General features: G+C 41.0%; 2 protein-coding genes across 2 annotated transcripts in view; one reads left to right on the forward strand and one right to left on the reverse strand.

The window, feature by feature from the left end:
• Nucleotides 1–3556, reverse strand: part of LOC135085590 (transcription factor BCFI-like) — a 49448-nt gene extending 45892 nt beyond the window's left edge. The window contains exon 1 of the mRNA XM_063980380.1: nucleotides 3452–3556. Coding sequence (XP_063836450.1) covers nucleotides 3452–3494 — 43 coding nt within the window. The 5' untranslated portion in view covers nucleotides 3495–3556. The remainder of the gene's footprint in view (nucleotides 1–3451) is intronic.
• A 5636-nt stretch (nucleotides 3557–9192) lies between these two features.
• On the forward strand, nucleotides 9193–18589 carry LOC135085640 (thialysine N-epsilon-acetyltransferase-like). Its single transcript, XM_063980414.1, has 4 exons — nucleotides 9193–9434; nucleotides 16615–16666; nucleotides 17078–17283; nucleotides 17784–18589. The coding sequence occupies exons 1-4, from the start codon at nucleotides 9333–9335 to the stop codon at nucleotides 17952–17954; spliced, it is 531 nt and encodes a 176-aa protein (XP_063836484.1). The 5' UTR covers nucleotides 9193–9332; the 3' UTR covers nucleotides 17955–18589.
• Nucleotides 18590–19878: the final 1289 nt, after the last annotated feature.

Raw genomic sequence — 19878 nt, forward strand, 5'->3', positions numbered from 1 at the left:
AGTCCTACACGAGCTCTATCCAATGGTACTAATTAATAGGTTACAAAATAAACTGGATCTATCCGAAAATTCAATGTTTCCAGCTTCCATGCTTTAGTAAAACCACATAATATCAAAAACTATACAAGATATCCAAAAACTGGTTACTGATCCTGAAAGTGCTTCACGACCACGAGCTTTTTCAAACGGTATCAGTAATAGGTTACAGAATTAACTGGATCTATCCGAAAATTCAATGTTTTCAGCCTGTATCTATGCAATTTATGTATTTCAGTATTTGTAAGCTGTTTGTTTTCTGAATAAATAAAAATAAAATACAATTTTAATGACAAAAATGCCCCCATTTGTAGGCCTACCCCTCTCCTATTGGAATGTAATTTTTTTAACCTTTAACTGGTGACCTGAAGTGAACAGTGCGTATTTGGTGAGGTGACGTTTAAGAGACGTCAAAGAAAAACTAATGTACAAAAAAATTGGCTAACGTAAAATAAATTTGAGGCCAAGAATTTCGTAACTTATATAGTTGTCCAAATAATATAAAAAAATGGTTTAAAAAAACATTAGTTTTTGGTACAAAATCAGTCTTTATTTGAGCAAGGTACTTTTCATTAAAAAAAAGCTAGTCACCTAAAATGGGCATACTAGCCCCCAGAAATACACTTTGGGACCTTCCTAATCATCATTTTTAGATAGTTTAGATACTAATCAACAAAACTCAGCAGGTAAAGCTATCCTAAGATAAGAAATTAAAAAAACTACAATCATCAAACATCACTTACTAGAAACGTTCACGTCTACAGACATCACAATTTTGCTTGCAGCAATTTAGGCACATAGGTTTATCATAATAAGTTCTAGTGAACCTAGTACATTTTATTACATGGCTAAGACAAATGGCACATGTTCTTTTAACCCCAGAATGGTTTTGGGACGAGGCAGAAGTCGGTCTAGGTGGTAATTCATCAACACCAACTGAACGCAGCTCGCGGGGTAGTCGTTATAAGGCACGAGTTTCAATTGAGGTATAACTAAAGAGCTATCCAATGATAATAAGAAGCTGCCCCTAGTTACCTTGTTAGTATTGTCGCAATCACTGTTTAAGACGTAAGAATTTATTCCTGAAAAATATCGACTGAGCTAAGTTATAGAATATGATTATACATAGGCCAGTAAGGATGTTGAATAGTTGAAACAATTTGTTCCACCTCATCCATCAACCCCTCCTATTTCGTCAGGACACTGTTATTCAATGGTGGAGGTGTTGATTTCATCTCCAGATTGCTCAGCTTTGGTAACATGCAGACTTTCTAAAACGAAGTCAGGATCGCCTATATCGTCGTCAAAACTACTACACTCGTCGTCGCTCTCTGTTAGAAGCTCCTGTATTATACCTCGCTGACTAAGAACCCTTCTTCTTTTGGCAGACCTCGTTTATTTATCGTGAGACATTCTATAAAAGATAATAACAATACATTACCACCGCTGTGACGTTCCTCAAACACTATGAAGCTGTGTAAACTAACTGTGAGGTGACGAACAACAGACGTATAGGTAAAATACACATTAGCACTGACCTGACGTCTGTGAGACGGCGAAAGCTCCACACAGGCAACACAGGAGACCCTGAGCTGGTGCGCCCCCTACTGAGCGAAAGTGTATGGCAAACGCGGAAGGTACCAAAACGCACGGGGAGAAGCGACAAAAAGGCGGGGAGATAAATAAAAAAAACGAAACGCGGTGTCTGAGAGACGGGCAGGTCACCAGTTAAAGGTTAAATTTATTTTTTATGTGACTACAAAAAACATTATTTTTTTCTTATGTGCCCGTCAAAACTAAACTTTTTGACAAAAATTTAAATTCATTATTTTTTTTTTAAGTTTTTGGTCATTACTTTTCTTTTGTGTTTTTTATGACACATGTTATTGGCTTACAAATGCAATTTTTTATTTATCTGTAAGACGGCCACATAAGAAATATAAACAATTTTTATGTAGTCACATAAAAAAATAATTTTAAAAATTAAGCCCCCCCCCCCCCCCATTCCAAGAGGGGGGTGGGCCCACACATTGGGGCATTTTTGTCGATAAAATTGACAACAAAACATCGCCTTAAATTATCGCTAGCCCTATCCCAAACACACTGTATAATATAGTAATGTTTGACATAACATTTTCGTTTAGTAGGTTTTAAAAGTCGGCCATTTGGTGTAGTGGTTCAGAACGGACTACTATGCCGAGAGGTCCCGGGTTCGATTCCCTTCCTTTTAATTTCTGTGACGGGGCTGGGTGTTTTATATGTATGCAGGGCGGAAACGATAAGTGATCTCATTCGATTATTTACCGTATTCGAGTACCGTTTGAAAGCGCTTGTGAAGCACTTTTAGAATCAGTAATCACTAATCAGTTTTTCGATATCTTGTATAGTTTAGAAATAATCGAGTGAGATCACTTAACGTTTCCACCCTGTATATTTACAAAAAAAAAGTATTAAAGTATGTTTATATCCGTTGTCTAGTACCCATAGTACAAGCTTTGCTTAGTTTGGGAATAGAGGCGCAGTGTAAAATGTCCAAGGAATTAAAAAAACAAAAAATATCTTTTTTAATTCGTAACATATGGTTAGGTTTTTACCAGTTTTTACAATGTTTTTCAAATCACACAGTTTACACACCTTTTCGGAATGATAATGCTTCATGCTTTTATTAAAACAGTTCTAAAACACAATGATTCCATATTGCTGATATAGGTTTTCAAAAGCAGTCACAGTTAACATAGATACTATACACTGAGCCGATGAATGGTTGATGCATGCTTCTAATGAGCTGATATCTTCCCCGCCACCACGTGTCCAGCCGAGATTAAAATGAAAATATTAGTTTGTTTATAGCGCGAATAGCACGTAGTGTATGAACCAGCTAGTACATAATTCAAATACTTTGCTTGATTGATTAAGTTTTTTTTTAATTAGAAGTGATTTTTGGTATGGCATGCCTAGATATTAGATAAGTAACAATTTTTAATTAATTTACACCAAATATAAGATACTTGAGTAATCTAGATTAAATTATTATTATCAGTAATAGTGTTTCAAACAACCAAAATAGGTTTGTTAAAATTGTAGTTCATAAGTTTAACAATACTTTTAAGTATGTTTTGGTCGATAACAGGGAGGATTGATTACATAATTTATTTGTACTTATTAGATAAATTAAGTAAATAGGTACATCAATCTCTTGGTACATTTTGTTGTTCAATTAGGAACAGTCGTTAGATTGTATTCGTTACAAATTAGTAGTAAAAGTAAAGTAATACATTTTAGGAAAATTAACAAGTCTCATAGGTGTTCATTTATAGCGGCAATATATTTAAGTGATATTAGGTAATAAAAAAGTTAAATGTAATCGTGAGTATCAAACATAACCTAATAAAGTAACAACAAAACATGGACTCACCGAAGTGGTATTCACTCTTTGGGGTAGCCATGGTGACCTCCATGGTGTGTTCGCGGCGCAGCTCAGGCGCGGGCGCGGCGCGATCAGTGCGGCCGTGCGCGGGGGTCCGGCAGCATCACTGCGGCGGCGCGCGCGCACCGCCTGCCGCCCCCCACCCCGCGCTGACGCAACACCGCGCCGCGCCTGACCCGGACCCGCCGGCACCCGCCAGCACCTCCACGACACTCGGTGCCTAAACCATCTACCCGGTGAAGTGTGAACCCTTGGACCCGATGTAAAATGCAAGGTTTGCAGGGAAAGGACACTACGCTACCGCACCGTCACGTTAAACGCGCTTTGTCGTCTTCAGGCTGTAGCTGAAAATCAGTGGTTTTCTACTCGTACAAGTACACCAATAACCTTTGCCGTCTTGTGTAAGTTGCTGCGACACATTTACTGTATAAGTGTGTTGAACTTAAATGTAACAATACTTTTTTCTTACTAGGTACTTTTAAGTCATTAATCATTATTTTAATTAATTAATTAGTAATAACTAGCGGCCGCCCGCGACTTCGTACGCGTGGATCCTGTTTTACCCCCTTTTCCCGAATTTTCTTTGCTATAAACCTCACGTAGCCCGAGACCTTTCCAACGAATGCAAAACCGTGGAAATCGGTTCGTGCGTTCTGGAGTTATAGCGTCAGGGAGGAAAACCCGACTTATTTTTATATAGTAGATTATATCGATGCTTACTTTTGGTACTACCTGATTATTATGTGTTCCTGTTATGGAAATAATTTGTCGTGGAAAACTATAAGTGTTATCTCTGGAAAAATCTGTGTTATAACCTATTAAGTATAGTTATATCCAACCAAAGACATAAATGTAAAAAAGGAGAGCCAAGTTCAATACAAACATTATGCTTGGCTGTGGGCTTCGCCGCACAAAGAATGGAGATCTAAATGAGTGCCAAGTTCTGATGATGATCCATTGGACTGATTTCGGCCATGGCGACCACTCCGACTCCTAGTTGTCTTGGCGGCGCTGGTGTGCCCGAAGATGGCTTACGTAGCCTATTTTCGCAGCAAACCCCCTCCAATTCGACTAGCTACTAACAAAGTCGATTAGCCTAGGCGTAGTAGTAGGGCCACCTATTATCGGGATGAATTCGCGTTTGATAGAGTCATGTTCAATTAATCACAACTCCTAGATTAGTTGCTTTAAAGCTAAGGTATTAATATCAGTTTTTAGGTTTTTTACGTTTCAAGTGGTTTTAAGAGATCTAAATGGGAGCTTTTGGTAAACTTGATGTCGATTTTATACTTATAGGTCCTGTACATCGGTAGATTTTGCAAAATAAATTAATCCACCCGGACTCAGAAAGTAAAAAAAATTAAATAGCTGTAATTTTTTAATAGTAGGGATAAAATGTTTTATTCCAGTGGATTTGTCGATAAAAGGACATCATCCATTTTGGTCCAAAATCAAAAGTGCCGGCCAAAAAATAAAAATGCTGTATTCTGATAGAACACGTCCGCCTTAGCATTTGTTACTATGGCACCAAAGCTGTAGCACCACTGTGCATCGTAGTATTTGAGTTCTAAAAGTCTGTCTTTTTAACATTTACGATTGAACTATTTACTAAAACAAATGAAGTATCGTGCCGAAACATGGCGTTTTTAATATATTTTGGTTAACACGATGTACTTATTGTCGTTCACATACACTGCATAAACAAAAAAATGCACCATGGGTACCTACAAACAATAAAAAGGAATGTTAAAACTAGACGCGGCTTATCACTTCTAGGAATTAAACCAATAGCCTTACTCTACCGCTAAACAATGGGCACACCGCCGCACCGCACCACAACACCCCTTTTTTACGGGTAAAAATGCGTTGAATCGCATACCTACCCTGCGGGGACAGGGTCAGAAGAACGAGGCATACCCACTAAAAAGACCCCGGTACTCCGTCGCTCGCCTTAAGTGGCAGGAAACTGTGGGGTTCCGGACAAAGCCTTCTCTACCACAGCCCCTCCCGGCCCTACAAACCCTCAGGACGGGGGGCGACAGGAGCAGCTAGGAGCACACAGCTGTTCTCGTCCGACAGTGGTGGTGACCTGTGCAATGCAGGTGGGGGCGCCACCGGCCCGCTGGCCATCACCGAGGAGAGAAAACTGGAGGCGATCATATTGTCGCCTCCTTTGACCCCTCCGCCGTCGCCGGAGCGAGGGCGCATCTGGATCATCCTCACGCTCTGGCTCGGCGGCCTCTTTCTGAGACATCACCACAACAACCCTTTTTTACGTGCGTACCCCCACGCCACGCTTTGGCCGTAGCCTCACTTACATGGTCGCCCTCAACAGGGCAACTCCCTCCGAAATGGGCGAGCTCCGCACGCACTTCGGGCCACAGTGTTAGGAGGCAGATGCCCCCGCGTCCACATCAGTGAGGCTCGCCGTCGTGTCGGCTCACTGCACCAGCATCGGCTTTTGTGGCTGAAGGCAATCTTTTGCCCCAATCATGTGCTCCACGGCCTTGCCAGCTGCTTCACATAATAAGCAGCGGAGAACTTGGACCAAGCACACTTTGGCCTTATGGCCCTCTTCACTGCAGCGGAAACAGAGTCCATTGCGGTCAATGCCAGCGGCGCACTTGAAGGCCGTGTGGCCAGCCAGTGCCCTAACAGGCAACACACCTTAATGGTCTCGGCTTCAACACTGTTACATGACAGGACGAGGAGTTTAGTGGCCGACTGACTTGGGTTGAACCGGAGACCGACCACACACCCTTCCCTCAACCCTTCACCGCTGGTCTCGCGCTCCACCCGCGTGTGTCGGTCACTGTCGGTTTATTTCTTTAGTACCGAGAGCGAAGTTGCCGTGTGTGTTCTCTCAGAATACAGCACATTTTTTTTTGGCCTGCACTTATTGATTTTGCACCAAAAATATATGAAAAGTGGATGACTTTGATCTCAAATACTACGACGCACAGTGGTGCTACAGCTTTGGTGACATAGTAACAAATGCTAAGGCGGACGTATTCTGTCAGAATACAGCACTTTTTTTGTTATTGGCCGACACTTTTGATTTTGTACAAAAAATGTATGAATCGTCGATGACTTTTAGATCTCAAATACTCGACGCACAGTGGTCCTACAGCTTTGGTGCCATAGTAACAAATGCTAAGGCAGACGTATTCTGTCAGCATACAGCACCTTTTTTTTTATTGGCCGACACTTTTGATTTTGAACAAAAAATGTATGAATCGTCGATGATTTTTAGATCTCAAATACTCGACGCACAGTGGTGCTACAACTTTGGTGCCATAATAACAAATGCTAAGGCAGACGTATTCTGTCAGCATACAGCACTTTTTTTTGTTGGCCGGCACTTTTGATTTTGAACAAAAAATGTATGAATAGTCGATGATTTTTAGATCTCAAATACTCGACGCACAGTGGTGCTACAGCTTTGGTGCCATAGTAACAAATGCTAAGGCAGACGTATTCTGTCAACATACAGCACTTTTTTTTTGTTGGCTGGCACTTTAGGTTTTGAACAAAAAATGTATGAATCGTCGATGATTTTTAGATCTCAAATACTCGACGCACAGTGGTGCTACAGCTTTGGTGCCATAGTAACAAATGCTAAGGCAGACGTATTCTGTCAGCATACAGCACTTTTTTTTGTTGGCCGGCACTTTTGATTTTGGACCAAAAATATATGAAACGTGGATGATGTCCTTTATTGATCATATTACTGCGCCCTAACGGGTCGAACAAGGGTGACCGGACACACTGTATAGGTTAGGTGTGTTGAATAACTTTACAAAATAATGACTTATGTAATGAAAACTGACCAGAGGTACTACATGTGATATATCATTGAAAAGAAGAGAAGTTAGAGATGTTTTTAAAATCATTGGCAATCCATTACCACCTTTAATTTTTTTAAATCGAATTCTAAGTTGATTTTTTTATCGTGGTTTGTACTTTTGTTAAACTTTGGCAGCTCGTAATTAGCTATCCAAGCCATCATGACATCTCCCATTAGATTAAAGTAGAAGATGTCACACTGTCGTCGCAAGAGGCCAATATACATGTGCAGGAAGATACTACTTGAACACAAGCCAAGTAATAAGTAACAAGACATGTAAATTCAACCCTGCAGTTCCACTTCTGGCGAGATGTCAGGCTTTCAGGAGCGAACAATGAGCTGAAAAAAATACCCATCATAAGGTGTCGCAGAATCAGATAATTGTTTAGTTAGGATTTGGGGAAATCGCGAATGTTTTTACTGATAACCATCGTAAATGTTATTATTATCTTATATTTAACTGAGGAACTAAAGAAATGTAATCAAATCCAGGACAAAAAAACACTGGTATCAAAAACATCTGTACACGGAAACGATCGATTGCAAAAATACTCATTAGAATGTTGTTATTCGCAGCAATAACCACGTAGCTCACAATGTCGCGGCGCGGGCACTGTTTCCCGCCGCGCCTTACGTGAGTGTATGCGTCGATGCGCCGCGATCGTGTGCGCGCGCACCCGCGGTCACGTGTGTGCCGCTGAAGTGGTAGTTGAATGAGTACTTCAACAAATCGATATCGCATCGCTAAGAAACTATCGGTATTTTTATATTATACATGATGTTTGGTAGAAAGTTAGACAAACTTTCCGAAAAAAAAATGAATCAGTTTTCAGATCAAATGGAAAAAATTGAATAAAAACAAAAATATCAATTTTATTAAAAAAAAGTAGCTCACTTAGGTTCAAATTACCGAACTTGTATTCTTAAAATGACCTTACCAATACACACACCCATGAAGTTTGTCTAACCTTCCACCACCACCAACACTGTATAATGAACTAGCGGCCGCCCGCGACTTCGTACGCGTGGACTCCGTTTTATTCCTTTAGGAATTGAATTGTAGTCTGAGATTTCATGATGAGTGTGTCGGTCAGTGACCTTTCGCTTTTATATACAGGATGTTTCCTGTTGGGTGTCAAGCCGAAGCCAGGTGATAGAGGACCATACCTATTAATTCAATATTTTTTTACGTCGGTAAATGCTTTGCGCATACCCACGATGGGGACGGCCAGATAATGTAGTTTTATGTTACTGAAAAAATCTCCACAGATATTTGATCTTGGATTTCATGTGAGATACTTCTACAGTAGTCATTTACCTATAGGTAGTAGGTTCAACACTATTCGTTGGTTGCCATAACCGTCCGGGTTTCCCCAGATTTGTCCTAGTTTAGTTAGAGGGTGTCCGGGGATGTGATTTAGTTTTATAGAAACCTGTTTACATAAACAATGATTTTAGATAATGATATTTAATAGACCTTGAATCTAGCAAGTATTACATATTATATCTCTCTACCTTTAGACGGAGCGACTCTACATCCTTTTCAGAACTAGTGGCGCCATCTTTATTTACAATGACGCACCGTCTAGTCGCTGCCAGCCATTGCGCGACCAAACTCTCTGGAGTTCGCTGTAGCTAGACGACTACAATGGTACGTGCTACTTCAGTAATACTCCAGGTAGCGTTGATGTATCTTTTATCTTTTAATAACCAGCATAGATAGTAAATGCTAGTATACATAATTATAAGAATATCTCTGCTGGTTATTAAAAGAGATTAAAATTACTTAAATCAATCAGCCTTCATTAAATTATTGTGATAGCGCCATCTGTTGTGATATGGTATCATTAAATTAAACTACCGATGTATTATTATGACAGGTAGAGAGAGACGCGTGCGCCGGCCTCACCGTGCTCTAGGTCATTCGCTTTGTTGTACTCGGTTTGTAAACGCGTTTCTGACTCGAGTCAGTCGTTTTGACAAGGTTTAGACAGTGATACATTGGTGATCCAAGAGTGCAGCATGTCGTCGACAGCGGGCGCGGGCGCGGCGGGCGCGGAGGGCGCGGTGACGGTGCGCGCGGCGCGCAGGGAGGACGTCCCGCACGTGCACCGAATGATTCATGTGTGTATTCGAAAAATTCGCTTTGGCGCGATTTTCAAACTGAACGAAGATTTGCTCTACATTAGTTTTAATAATTCTTCATACAAACTTTCGCATTTATACTCGTAAAATAATAGGGTTTAAAGTATGAAATTGTGCCGAGTTTTAAATCCCGACAAAAAAAAGAGACGGGTTTGAAATTTCATAAAAAATAGATTTATGGTTCTTTAAAATGTCGCAAAAATATTTTTATGTGAAAATTAACTGGGGAAATTCTCCATACTCCTACACAATGGCAATTGTATAAAAGGAATGAAACAGTTTAATTTATCATATCATATTATTATAATATTTAAAAAAAACCGGCCAAGTGCGAGTCGGGCTCGCACACCGAGGGTTCCGCCGTACAAACGTAGCGGTTTACAATTTATGACGTATTAAATCAAATTACTTACTTGATTCCGTTGCGAGTAGTGGCGAATTTCAAAATATGCGGTATGATTATTCTTTATTTATTTATTTTTCCTATATTTGCATTATAGGTAGGTACCTACCTCAGCGTTTTGAATTTTTGCGTTGATTTAGAATTTCTCACAGTTTAGAGGCAATTAGATTTAAGAAGTGTTTGATATGAATTTCAACTTTAATATCTCTACGCGTTCATGTGAAAAAGGGTAGGTAGTAAGTTTATAATTATTAAAAAAATATTTTATGTCATGTAAGCAAAAATAATATTTTAAATTTTATATAACTTCAAATTTAACATTTTCGCAATTTTTCCTTTATCTGTACTATATAACGTTGCTTCGTGCCGAATTTCAAGATTCTGAGTTCACAGGAAGTACCTTGTAGGTTTTGATTCCCTAGCGTGTGACGGAAATTCGTCTAAGGTGTCGGTATAAACTGCTGTATCTTTTGATCGCGTTAACTTAGAAGTTTGATTTTTTTACTTCTTAAAGGGACAATAGATCTAGGTATTTGGTATAAATTTCAATTTGATACCTTTATTCGTTCGTGAGAAATAAGGTAGTAAGTTTCATTTTATTAAAATATTTTTATTATATTATATAACTAAAAAAATGTAATTTTCGCAATTTTTCCTATATTTGCATTATATGACAATGCTTTATGCCAAATTTCAAGATTCTGAGTTTACGGGAAGTATCCTGTAGGTTTTGATTCCTTTGCGAGTGTCGAAAATTTGTTGAAAATATCGACATAATCGGCTGTATCTTTTGATTGGCTTGGCTTAGAAGTTTGATATTTTCACAGCTTAAAGGGACAATAGACCTGAGTATTTCATGTGAATTTCAGCTTGATACGTTCACGCGTTCTTGAGATAAAGGGTCTTGACAGACGGACGGACGGACAACAAAGTGATCCTATAAGGGTTCCGTTTTTTCCTTATGAGGTACGGAACCCTAAAAACACTTTAATTTTAGATAACTGTAATACTTATCTGAGATAAGTGTTTTTTTATTCATTTATGCTTCAAAAGGCCGGATTTTAATGTCCTTTTTACTTAATTTTTTTTTAAGATGCATAGATCCCTTAGTCGGATTCATAAGTGACACTGACAGTAAGACTGGCCCGCATAGTAAGCTCCCGAGCTGAGCCACGCCACACCATATAGGAGAGATTTTTTTTGCGGTGGTGGAACATATTCTGTAGCAACTACAGGTACATCAAAACTTGTATTTTAAATAAGTAAAAGTTTTAAATATGATCTCATTGCTAGTTAGGTAGGTATTTAATATTTTGTAGAGTTGTGCGTCTGAGTAGGCCAGGTTGGCGTGACGCCAATACAAATTCTCGCACATTGATTGATCATAAACAGCAATGCTATTCACACTTTTCTCATAAATATAGTCACCTACCGAATTAATAACCCCTTTCTTCTAAGTCTTAATTACTAAAGTTTACTGCCATCATAAACTTAGCGGAGCTTGCACTCACTCACACATGCAACATGGACTTGCAAGTTGCAACAAAGTTAGGTGCACACTCAACTACGAGTACCTATATCTATTCATACATTACTATGTCGATTAAAGATGACGCGACGTCAGAGACAAACAACATGTACGAGTAGAGTCAAAGAAGTTTGTTTAAAGATGCCAGTTCTTAGTTAACAAAAAAAAAACTTATTAAAATGTGCGAGTTGACTCGTACAGTATATGTTCTCAGCCTCATCCTCAGTTTACATTAGGTCTGAACTTAAGTCACTTAAACACTACACTACGTAGGTTAAATGTGTAAGAAGTGTAGTATGTATGGAGAGAAAGAAAGGAAAATGGCCTATTTATTGCCCTGCAGTGGGAGCTGGGACTGGGACGTAACTGGCTCGTAATAACAATAATGGTGTAAAATTATTTTCTTATGCCTGAATAGACCTCATGATCATACCATCAGCTTTAATCGAGGACAAACGCAGACTCGGATTTTTTTTAGTATAAAGAGTTACGTGCACATGGATACATTTACATTAGGTACTCGTATTTACTAAAACCTGTGCTAAAACAAACATTAACCGCGGGGTCGAGTCCCTTAGTAGCTGAATAATCATGACTTTTTACTTGAATAATTTTGAAGCTAAAGCCAGACAGAATGTACGTTAGTAATTGTAAGTGCTGTGAGGGTCCCTAAAGGGCGCGTAGTGTGCGGTGGGCGACACTCGGCCGCGGGGGCACGCGCGCCGTAACTCACAACTTGGCGCTAACGGCACAACTTCGCTGATGTTAAATCACTGGCTACTTAGACTTTCAAAATAGGAGTAAAACTTTTGCCTCACTCAATACGCTTCATTTAAAACAAACAATGTTACCTATAGGTACCTACATTACCTACGTGATAATTATTCATTTGTAAAGATAAAAATGAAATGTAGAGTAGGTACATTTAATTTCTTCATAAAATTAGTAATCATCATGCATGATGAATCTGGCTTATCAAAGTCGAGATTATACCTAATAATCTGTCTGGCATCGGCACTGGTTTTTATTTCCCTTTCGTTCGGAATAAAGATAATAAATGGACGACAAGTTGGCAGTTTTATCACATTTACATTTTGATGGCACTTAACATTTGACGTACTACGACCCTGAGCTTCTGCTTCGTCGGCATGCAGTCTTATGCCCGTTTTCACCATCAATCCCTAATTTTTAAGTGACCTCTATGGTAACACATAACAGGAATTTTGTTTTCATAGATGTCACTTAAAAATTAGGGATTGATGGTGAAAACGGGCATTATTGTCTCTTTTTATTACCAACTTTAGGTCGATCTTAGAATAGGTACTCTGCTATAATATGCATAATGATAAGGAATAATCATACCACAAAATACACAAATACCTAGATTGATCTATTTGTGTATTTTAATCAAAGAGTGAGTCATAGTCGCCAGCTTACCAGTCGCCATTCTTATTACGTGTTTTTGTGAGTTGTAAGAATTCAATATATTTTTCATAAAAATCAATGAACTGTATATTAATTTACTTAGTTAATATAGTATCGTGTTTGTGCGTGTCTGAATATAATTTTTATTATAAAATTATCCCAACTATCCCATCCCAACTATCCCAACTAATATTATAAATGCGAAAGTAACTCTGTCTGTCTGTCTTTTTTTTTTTTTTTTTTTATGTTAGCCAAGGCAGGTATTTGACCGCAATCGCACCTGGTGTTAAGTGAGATGCAGTCTAGGATGGTACATATCTGCCCTGTAAGTGCCTATTCACTCTCGCCTTGAAAACGCCCGGATTATAGTGTTCAGGAAATACAGCAGCAGGCAGCGAATTCCAGTCCCTAGCTGTTCGCATTATAAAGGAGTCGTCGAAACGCTTAGTGCGAGCTGGTGGAATGTCGACAATGTAGGGATGGTACGCTAGCCTGCGTCTGGTTCCCCGGTGATGGAAAGGGGCTGGTGGAATTAAGTTATATAATTCCTTCGCACATTCTCCGAAGTGTAGCCTGTAGAAAACCGTTAGAGAAGCAACTTTACGGCGGTGGTCAAGTTCCTGGAGCGACGCTTCAACAAGGGTCGGGCTGTCGATTAGTCTCCTGGCACGCCTTTCCACCGAATCCAAAGCAGCCAAATATTTCTTGGCAGAGCCGTCCCAGAGGTGGCAGCAGTATTCCATGCAAGGTCGGATCTGTGCTTTATATAACTGCAGCCTTTGCTTATTGGAGAAGTACTGCCTTGCCCTCGAGAGGATACCAAGTTTTTTGGCAGCAGTTTTCGCTATGGATTCGATGTACTCGCCAAAGTTCAACTTGCTGGACATTTCGATACCCAGAAGTTGGAGTCGCTCGGTGATTTTAACAGGCACACCTCGGAATGTTGGAGCCAGACGAAATGGACTTCGTTTGGCGGAGAACAGACACGCCTGTGTTTTGGACGCGTTAAATTGGACCAGATTGGCATCGCCCCAATCAGAGACATCCTGAAGGGCCAAATTTAAGCGTTCGATAAGGGACTTACGACAAGACTCGACCTCACTCCCGCTGGCTTTTGCGCTGGAAAGATATTTGGCTGTCACTGTTGTGTCATCTGCATACCCAAAGGTACCGGGTTTGAGCAGATCATTGATGTGCAGTAGAAACAGTGTTGCAGACAGCACCGATCCCTGAGGGACGCCAGCGTCAATAGGTTGCTGACTAGAAGTGTAGCCCTCAAGGACTACTCTTATTGATCGTCCCACAAGGAAATCGGAGATCCATTTGCATAAGCCAGCAGGGATTCCAAAAGATGGAAGCTTGTTTATTAGGCTGCCGTGCCAGACTCTGTCAAACGCCTTTGATACGTCCAGTGAAACGGCAAGGGCTTCTCCGTGTTTCTCAATGGCCTCGCTCCATAAGTGTGTGGCATACACGAGAAGATCGCCTGTAGAACGACCATACCGAAACCCATACTGACGGTCGCTAAGTAGGTCATTTTCTTCAAGGTATGACAGGAGTCGGCCATTGAGGACACGTTCCATTATCTTGCAGAGTATGGACGTAACAGAGATGGGTCTATAATTTGTTGGGTCAGCACGACTGCCCTTTTTAGGTACGGGCTGTACGTTTGCAAGCTTCCATGATCTAGGGACTAGTCCAGTCTCAAGTGAGAGTCGATACAGGCGTGTCAGAATAGGAGACAACTCCGGCGCACAGTTACGCAGGACTATTGCTGGAATTCCGTCGGGTCCACTGGCTTTATTTATGTCAAGAGAACGCAAGACATTTAAAACCTCTCTCTGCCGTATGCGGACCTCACGCATGGTGATAGAGGCAGGTGGTAATGAGGGTGGTATTTTGCCTGCAACGTCAAGACGCGAGTTGTCAGCGAACAGGGTGGCAAAAAGGTTCGCTTTTTCCTCAGCAGAGTGAGCCAGTGAGCCATCAGGTTTCAGCAGTGATGGCAGGCTGGGGCGACAGAAGTTGGATTGGATGGCCTTGGCAAGGGACCAAAACGCTTTGGACCCGGCTGGGTATGAAGCAAGTTTGGTGCCAATGCGTCCAATATGGTCGTAGCGAGCCCTGCGTAACGCTTTTTTGCAAGACTTGGAGGCTTGGTTATAGGCTTTCTTCAGGTTGCGAGTTTCTGGTGAGCCGCGCGTTCGAGCATCAGCCCATGCCAGAAAAGCTGACTGCTTACACGCTTCAGCAAGACGGCAATCAGCATTGAACCAGGGGCGAGCTTTGCTTCCTGAGGCGACGTCTGAGTAAGGAATGAAGAATTCCATACCCTGACGTATAACCTCTGTTATAGCATCGGCGCAACTCGTTGGGTCTCGAGAAGAAAAGCATACCGGCCTCCAAGGGAAAGATGCGAAAAACTGACGCATCTCGTCCCAATCTGCTGACTTGTATCGCCATACTCGTCTTACTCCACAAGGGCCACGATCGGATGGGGAGTATGTCGATACAGTTTTCACCAGGCAGTGGTCAGAAGTTCCAAGAGGAGCTGTAACCATGATGGAATATCTGTCTGGATCAGATGTCAGCAGAAGGTCAAGGCAATTGGCTGTGTGAGTGTCGACGTCCGGGACCCTGGTCGCACAGTCTATCAATTGGGAGAGATCCAATGTCAGAGCAAGTTTACGTGCCTCTCTCCCGGCATGGTCGGTCACCTGGTATGGAAAGAGCCATTCCTGGTGGTGTGCATTGAAGTCTCCCAAAATGACTAACTGCGCAGAAGGGTATCGGGCTAGTGCCTTATCAGCTGATTGGCTGAGGTAGTCGAACAGCCGGGTTGTCTCAAGGTCTCCGCTGTGCGAACGGTAAACACAGGCATAGAGTAATTTCTCCAGGCCCGTGTCGACTAAAGCCCAAATCACAGAGAATCCGGGAACCTCCAGGCATTTGAGACGTTTAATGCAAATGTCGTCACGAGCATAGACGCAAACTCCCGCCCGGGCTTGAAATTTATGTTCCAATGTGTACCCAGGGTAGAGCAAGTACGCCGCGTCAGCTGGACATTTGATCTGTGTCTCTGTGAGGAACAGCAGCTGCGGTTTTTCAGTCTCAAGGTGGTGGTGGACTGCAGAGACTGTCTGTCTGTCTGTCTGTTACGCTTTCCCGCTTAAACCTCGCAACCGATTTGATGAAATTTGGCATAGAGATAGTTTGAGTCCCGGGAAAGAACATAGGATAGTTTTTATCCCGGTTTTTGAAACAGGGACGCGCGCGATAAAGTTTTTCTGTGACAGACAAAATTCCATGCGGGCGAAGCCGCGGGCGGAAAGCTAGTTAGAAATAATTTTGCTAAATATTACAGTTACTATGCAGGACTAATCTGTGTTCTTTATGACTGTTAAAATACATATTTTATAAATAAGAACAACATCAAGTTTGTGAGTAGTTTTTCTCGGTAAAAAACTTTCTTTGATATTGACATCCTTTTCTAAGTGAGTCGCAAAAAATGTTTCCATTTTTTCATTTATTTGAAAAAGGGACAATCATATGGGATTTTTTTTTGACAGTAAAGACCATGCAGAGGTGGTAGGTGGGTATAGTTTAAAAGAAGAAGTTTTTAGTGATAACCTGACCCTATGCAACATGTCTAAGGCTGAGTTGCACCATCTAACTTTAACCGTAACTATGACGATAACCGGTGTATTTTGTATGGAGTTTGACAGATTATTGACGTTTTTTTAATTTAAGAATAGCTCATCAGACAACTTATTTCCTAAAAGCTAAAGTAATTTATATTTCAGGAACTGGCCGCTTATGAGGGTGTTCCCGACGGACCCAAGCTTAGTGTCGAAGGTACGTCTAAACACTCCCTAATGTCTGACATCAAAGGATCATGTAATAAATAAGCACCCTTAGGAGAAAGAACTAAAGGTCAACTGTTTACGTAAGTACCCGCTCCATGTAGAGACTTGTGAGCCGCTTATCTTTAGATTAACTTAAATCAACGATAAGGGTAAGGTCACGGTCGACCTACTTTTCTTAGGTTTTCCTTTAATATATTTGTCAATAGGTATGTCCCTGCCAGCTCTGGAATATTGATAATTATTCCAGCATACCCGACATGTAGGCGGATCGCGAACGGAACACAATAAAGACCCTATTGACTTATTTAACGTTCTTCATTAACTTCATTTCATTGGTTTGTTTGTGGTACAAAATAGTGGAGATTGTGAGTCAACTTTAAGTTTCCTGAACATCATACAGATTTGTTGGAGGACGGCTTCGACGCGCCGTCCCCGTGGTACTTCTTGCTGGTGGCGGAGCAGGGGGGCACGCTGGTGGGCTACGCGCTGTGCAACCGCGCCTACTCCTCGTGGACGCGCCGCGCCTTCTACGTCGAGGACATCTACGTGCCGCCCGAGCACCGCCACGCCGGCGTCGGGGCCAAGCTCTTCAAGGAGATCTGCAGGGTGGGTCGCACTCGTCACTGTGTCTGCTTCCCTGCGGCTGCGCCTGGCTGGGAGCAGCGCTATACCACGCTCACCGACTTCGGTGTCCCTCGAGCTCAACGCATGCCTGCCCAAGAAAAGACTTGTCAAGAGCGAAACGGTGAAACAGGCTGAAAATACTGACTGAGTTTCTTTCGCTGCTTCTTTTCAGCACTGTCCCATTTATTATCCCGAAGCAGTGGTAGGGTTAATACTGGGGCGTGTAAAAGTCCTACTTTTTAAAAGCCTAGTTGCAAAAATAGATTGGGGGTTGCATATTTAGTGACGTCTATACATAAATAACTCTTGTAGCGGAGTTTTGGGCTGACACTGTATAGGTTTGTTGTTGACACGACAAGAAGAAGATACATAAATAAAAATGACGTATCTGACTGAAAAGACTATACGATACCTGTAGGGCCTTCACGTGAAAGATTAACTGAATACCTTAGCACTAACTTAGCGGTGTTTGGTTTTTCCAGCTGGGCGTGCGCGAAGGCGTGCACCGCGTGGACTGGCACGTGCTGGAGAGCAACGCGCCGGCGCTGGCGTTCTACGCGCGGCTCGGCGCGCGCGACATGCGCGCCAGCGAGGGCCGCGCCGCGCTGCGCCTCGACCGCCACCGCATCGAATACGTCGCCGACAATTATTGACCCGCTTCCAGCCGCTGCCACCACATAAAGTAGCCTCTAAGACCAACTACCAGTCTAAATACTGTGTTGGTTAATAAAATATACGCATGAGACAAAAACCTCCAATATGTAATACAAGTACCTATTAACGGCATAACTGAGAATCATTCGGCTGTCGTCCTAAATCAGAAATATGTCAAGTACAACCTAATGTAATTGTTTAAGTATGATCAACATAGGAATTTTCATGTCTTCGATTGACAAGTCACAAGAGTCATAATAATTTAATTCTTAAAGGGAGAGAAAATCTAGTACGATTTTATTTTCCCTCTAACGGAAACTAAATTGGATTTATGTACAGTACTTAGTACCTACATGAATCCAATTTGGTTTCCGTATTGGTTGTCTGTGGTGGTACTCAGCAATTTTGACGTCTGATCAGAAAATCTTACACGGATAGTCGGCGTACTACGAGTATGTGTCCTTTCAGCGCAACCCTCCCGGCTAAACGCGCAAGACGTTCTACAAACGTCTTCAGGGGGCAACCTTTAGAAGAGAATAAAGTTTTAAAGTAACCTCTGTGTCTCGTGTCTATTGTGCTAATAAAAGGATGCCTCTATAGTCCAGACTCTAGAGAGCTCAAACTATTTTCTGTATAGGTATTCGCATTTCTTCACTTTGACTTATTTTTCTTTTTTAACCCATTAACGCCCGCCGTACAATAAATAGTACACAACTTTAAGTTACGATAAATCTAGTTTAGTGAGTATTTTTACCCTGGAAATAATTACAATCGGTAAACAAAGGTATATGCATTATATCCTGAGATAAAACAGACCATAATTTTACAATCTTAAGGGGGTATTTTGCGATTTCGTTTCAGTGATTTTTTCATGTCTTCTAGTGGGTACTTGATAATTTTTTATGCAAGGTTTAAGTTACACAAAATACCAAATAAGTTGTTTGTGTATTAGCTAACAACATATCCTAATAAAAAATACATGAAAAAGTTTATTTCATGGAAAGTTTTTCATGCTATAACTCCCAAAGTGATGCTGTACAAACTTTAGTACAATGGGCGCTTGACACGTTACGTAAAATAGTACAATAACGACATTATTATTAGAGTGTTTACTTATTTCTTCATAGTTTTTATATGTAATCATTGTTTTCTTTTTCCAATAACATGGCTCTTTATTTATGAGGTTACAGACAACAAAAAGAAACATTTTGTTTTCCCAATTACGACCTATTTGTCGACCTAAAGAGACTTAGTTACATAGTTTTTGGAACCACACGTGAAAACAGAACCAAAAGGTATCCTTTGATTACTTATAAAGATTTTCACAAAAAGCCTAGAGACAGATTCGACAAGGCAAACGTAATTTTATTAGCATTGATTGAAAGATAATAATGTGGGTACCATCGAAACAAATGTTGACGCTTTAGAACCATTGGGAAAGGTCATTATATGGGGTCTCTTGATAAAAAACAAGTAGAGTTACTTTATGAATAAAAATATTTCCTACTTTTTTCTTTTATATTTTACACTAGCTTTCCGCCCGCGGCTTCGCCCGCGTGGAATTTTGTCTGTCACAGAAAAGCTTTATCGCGCGCGTCCCTGTTTCAAAAACCGGGATAAAAACTATCCTATGTTCTTTCCCGGGACTCAAACTATCTCTATGCCAAATTTCATCAAAATCGGTTGCGAGGTTTAAGCGGGAAAGCGTAACAGACAGACAGACAGACAGAGTTACTTTCGCATTTATAATATTAGTTGGGATGGGATTAGTTGAGATTAGTTGGGATGATCTGACAACACTAGACTGCGAATACTACTCTTTTAGTTTATACAAAAAGCAAAATTGAACAGTTGCTTTCAATCTAGGATCAACAAAAATATTTTCCGCGTTAAACAGAAAATACAGGGTGTCCCGTGTCCCAA

This window comes from Ostrinia nubilalis, chromosome 2, assembly GCF_963855985.1.
Source record: "Ostrinia nubilalis chromosome 2, ilOstNubi1.1, whole genome shotgun sequence".
In the NCBI taxonomy this organism is placed as follows: Eukaryota; Metazoa; Arthropoda; class Insecta; order Lepidoptera; family Crambidae; genus Ostrinia; species Ostrinia nubilalis.

Coding starts and splice junctions, on each gene's coding strand:
- LOC135085640 (XM_063980414.1), top strand. CDS start 9,333: ATGTCGTCGACAGCGGGCGCGGGCGCGGCGGGCGCGGAGGGCGCGGTG. Junction 9,435..16,614: donor ACGTGCACCGAATGATTCAT/GTGTGTATTCGA, acceptor TTTATATTTCAG/GAACTGGCCGCTTATGAGGG. Junction 17,284..17,783: donor TCTTCAAGGAGATCTGCAGG/GTGGGTCGCACT, acceptor TGGTTTTTCCAG/CTGGGCGTGCGCGAAGGCGT.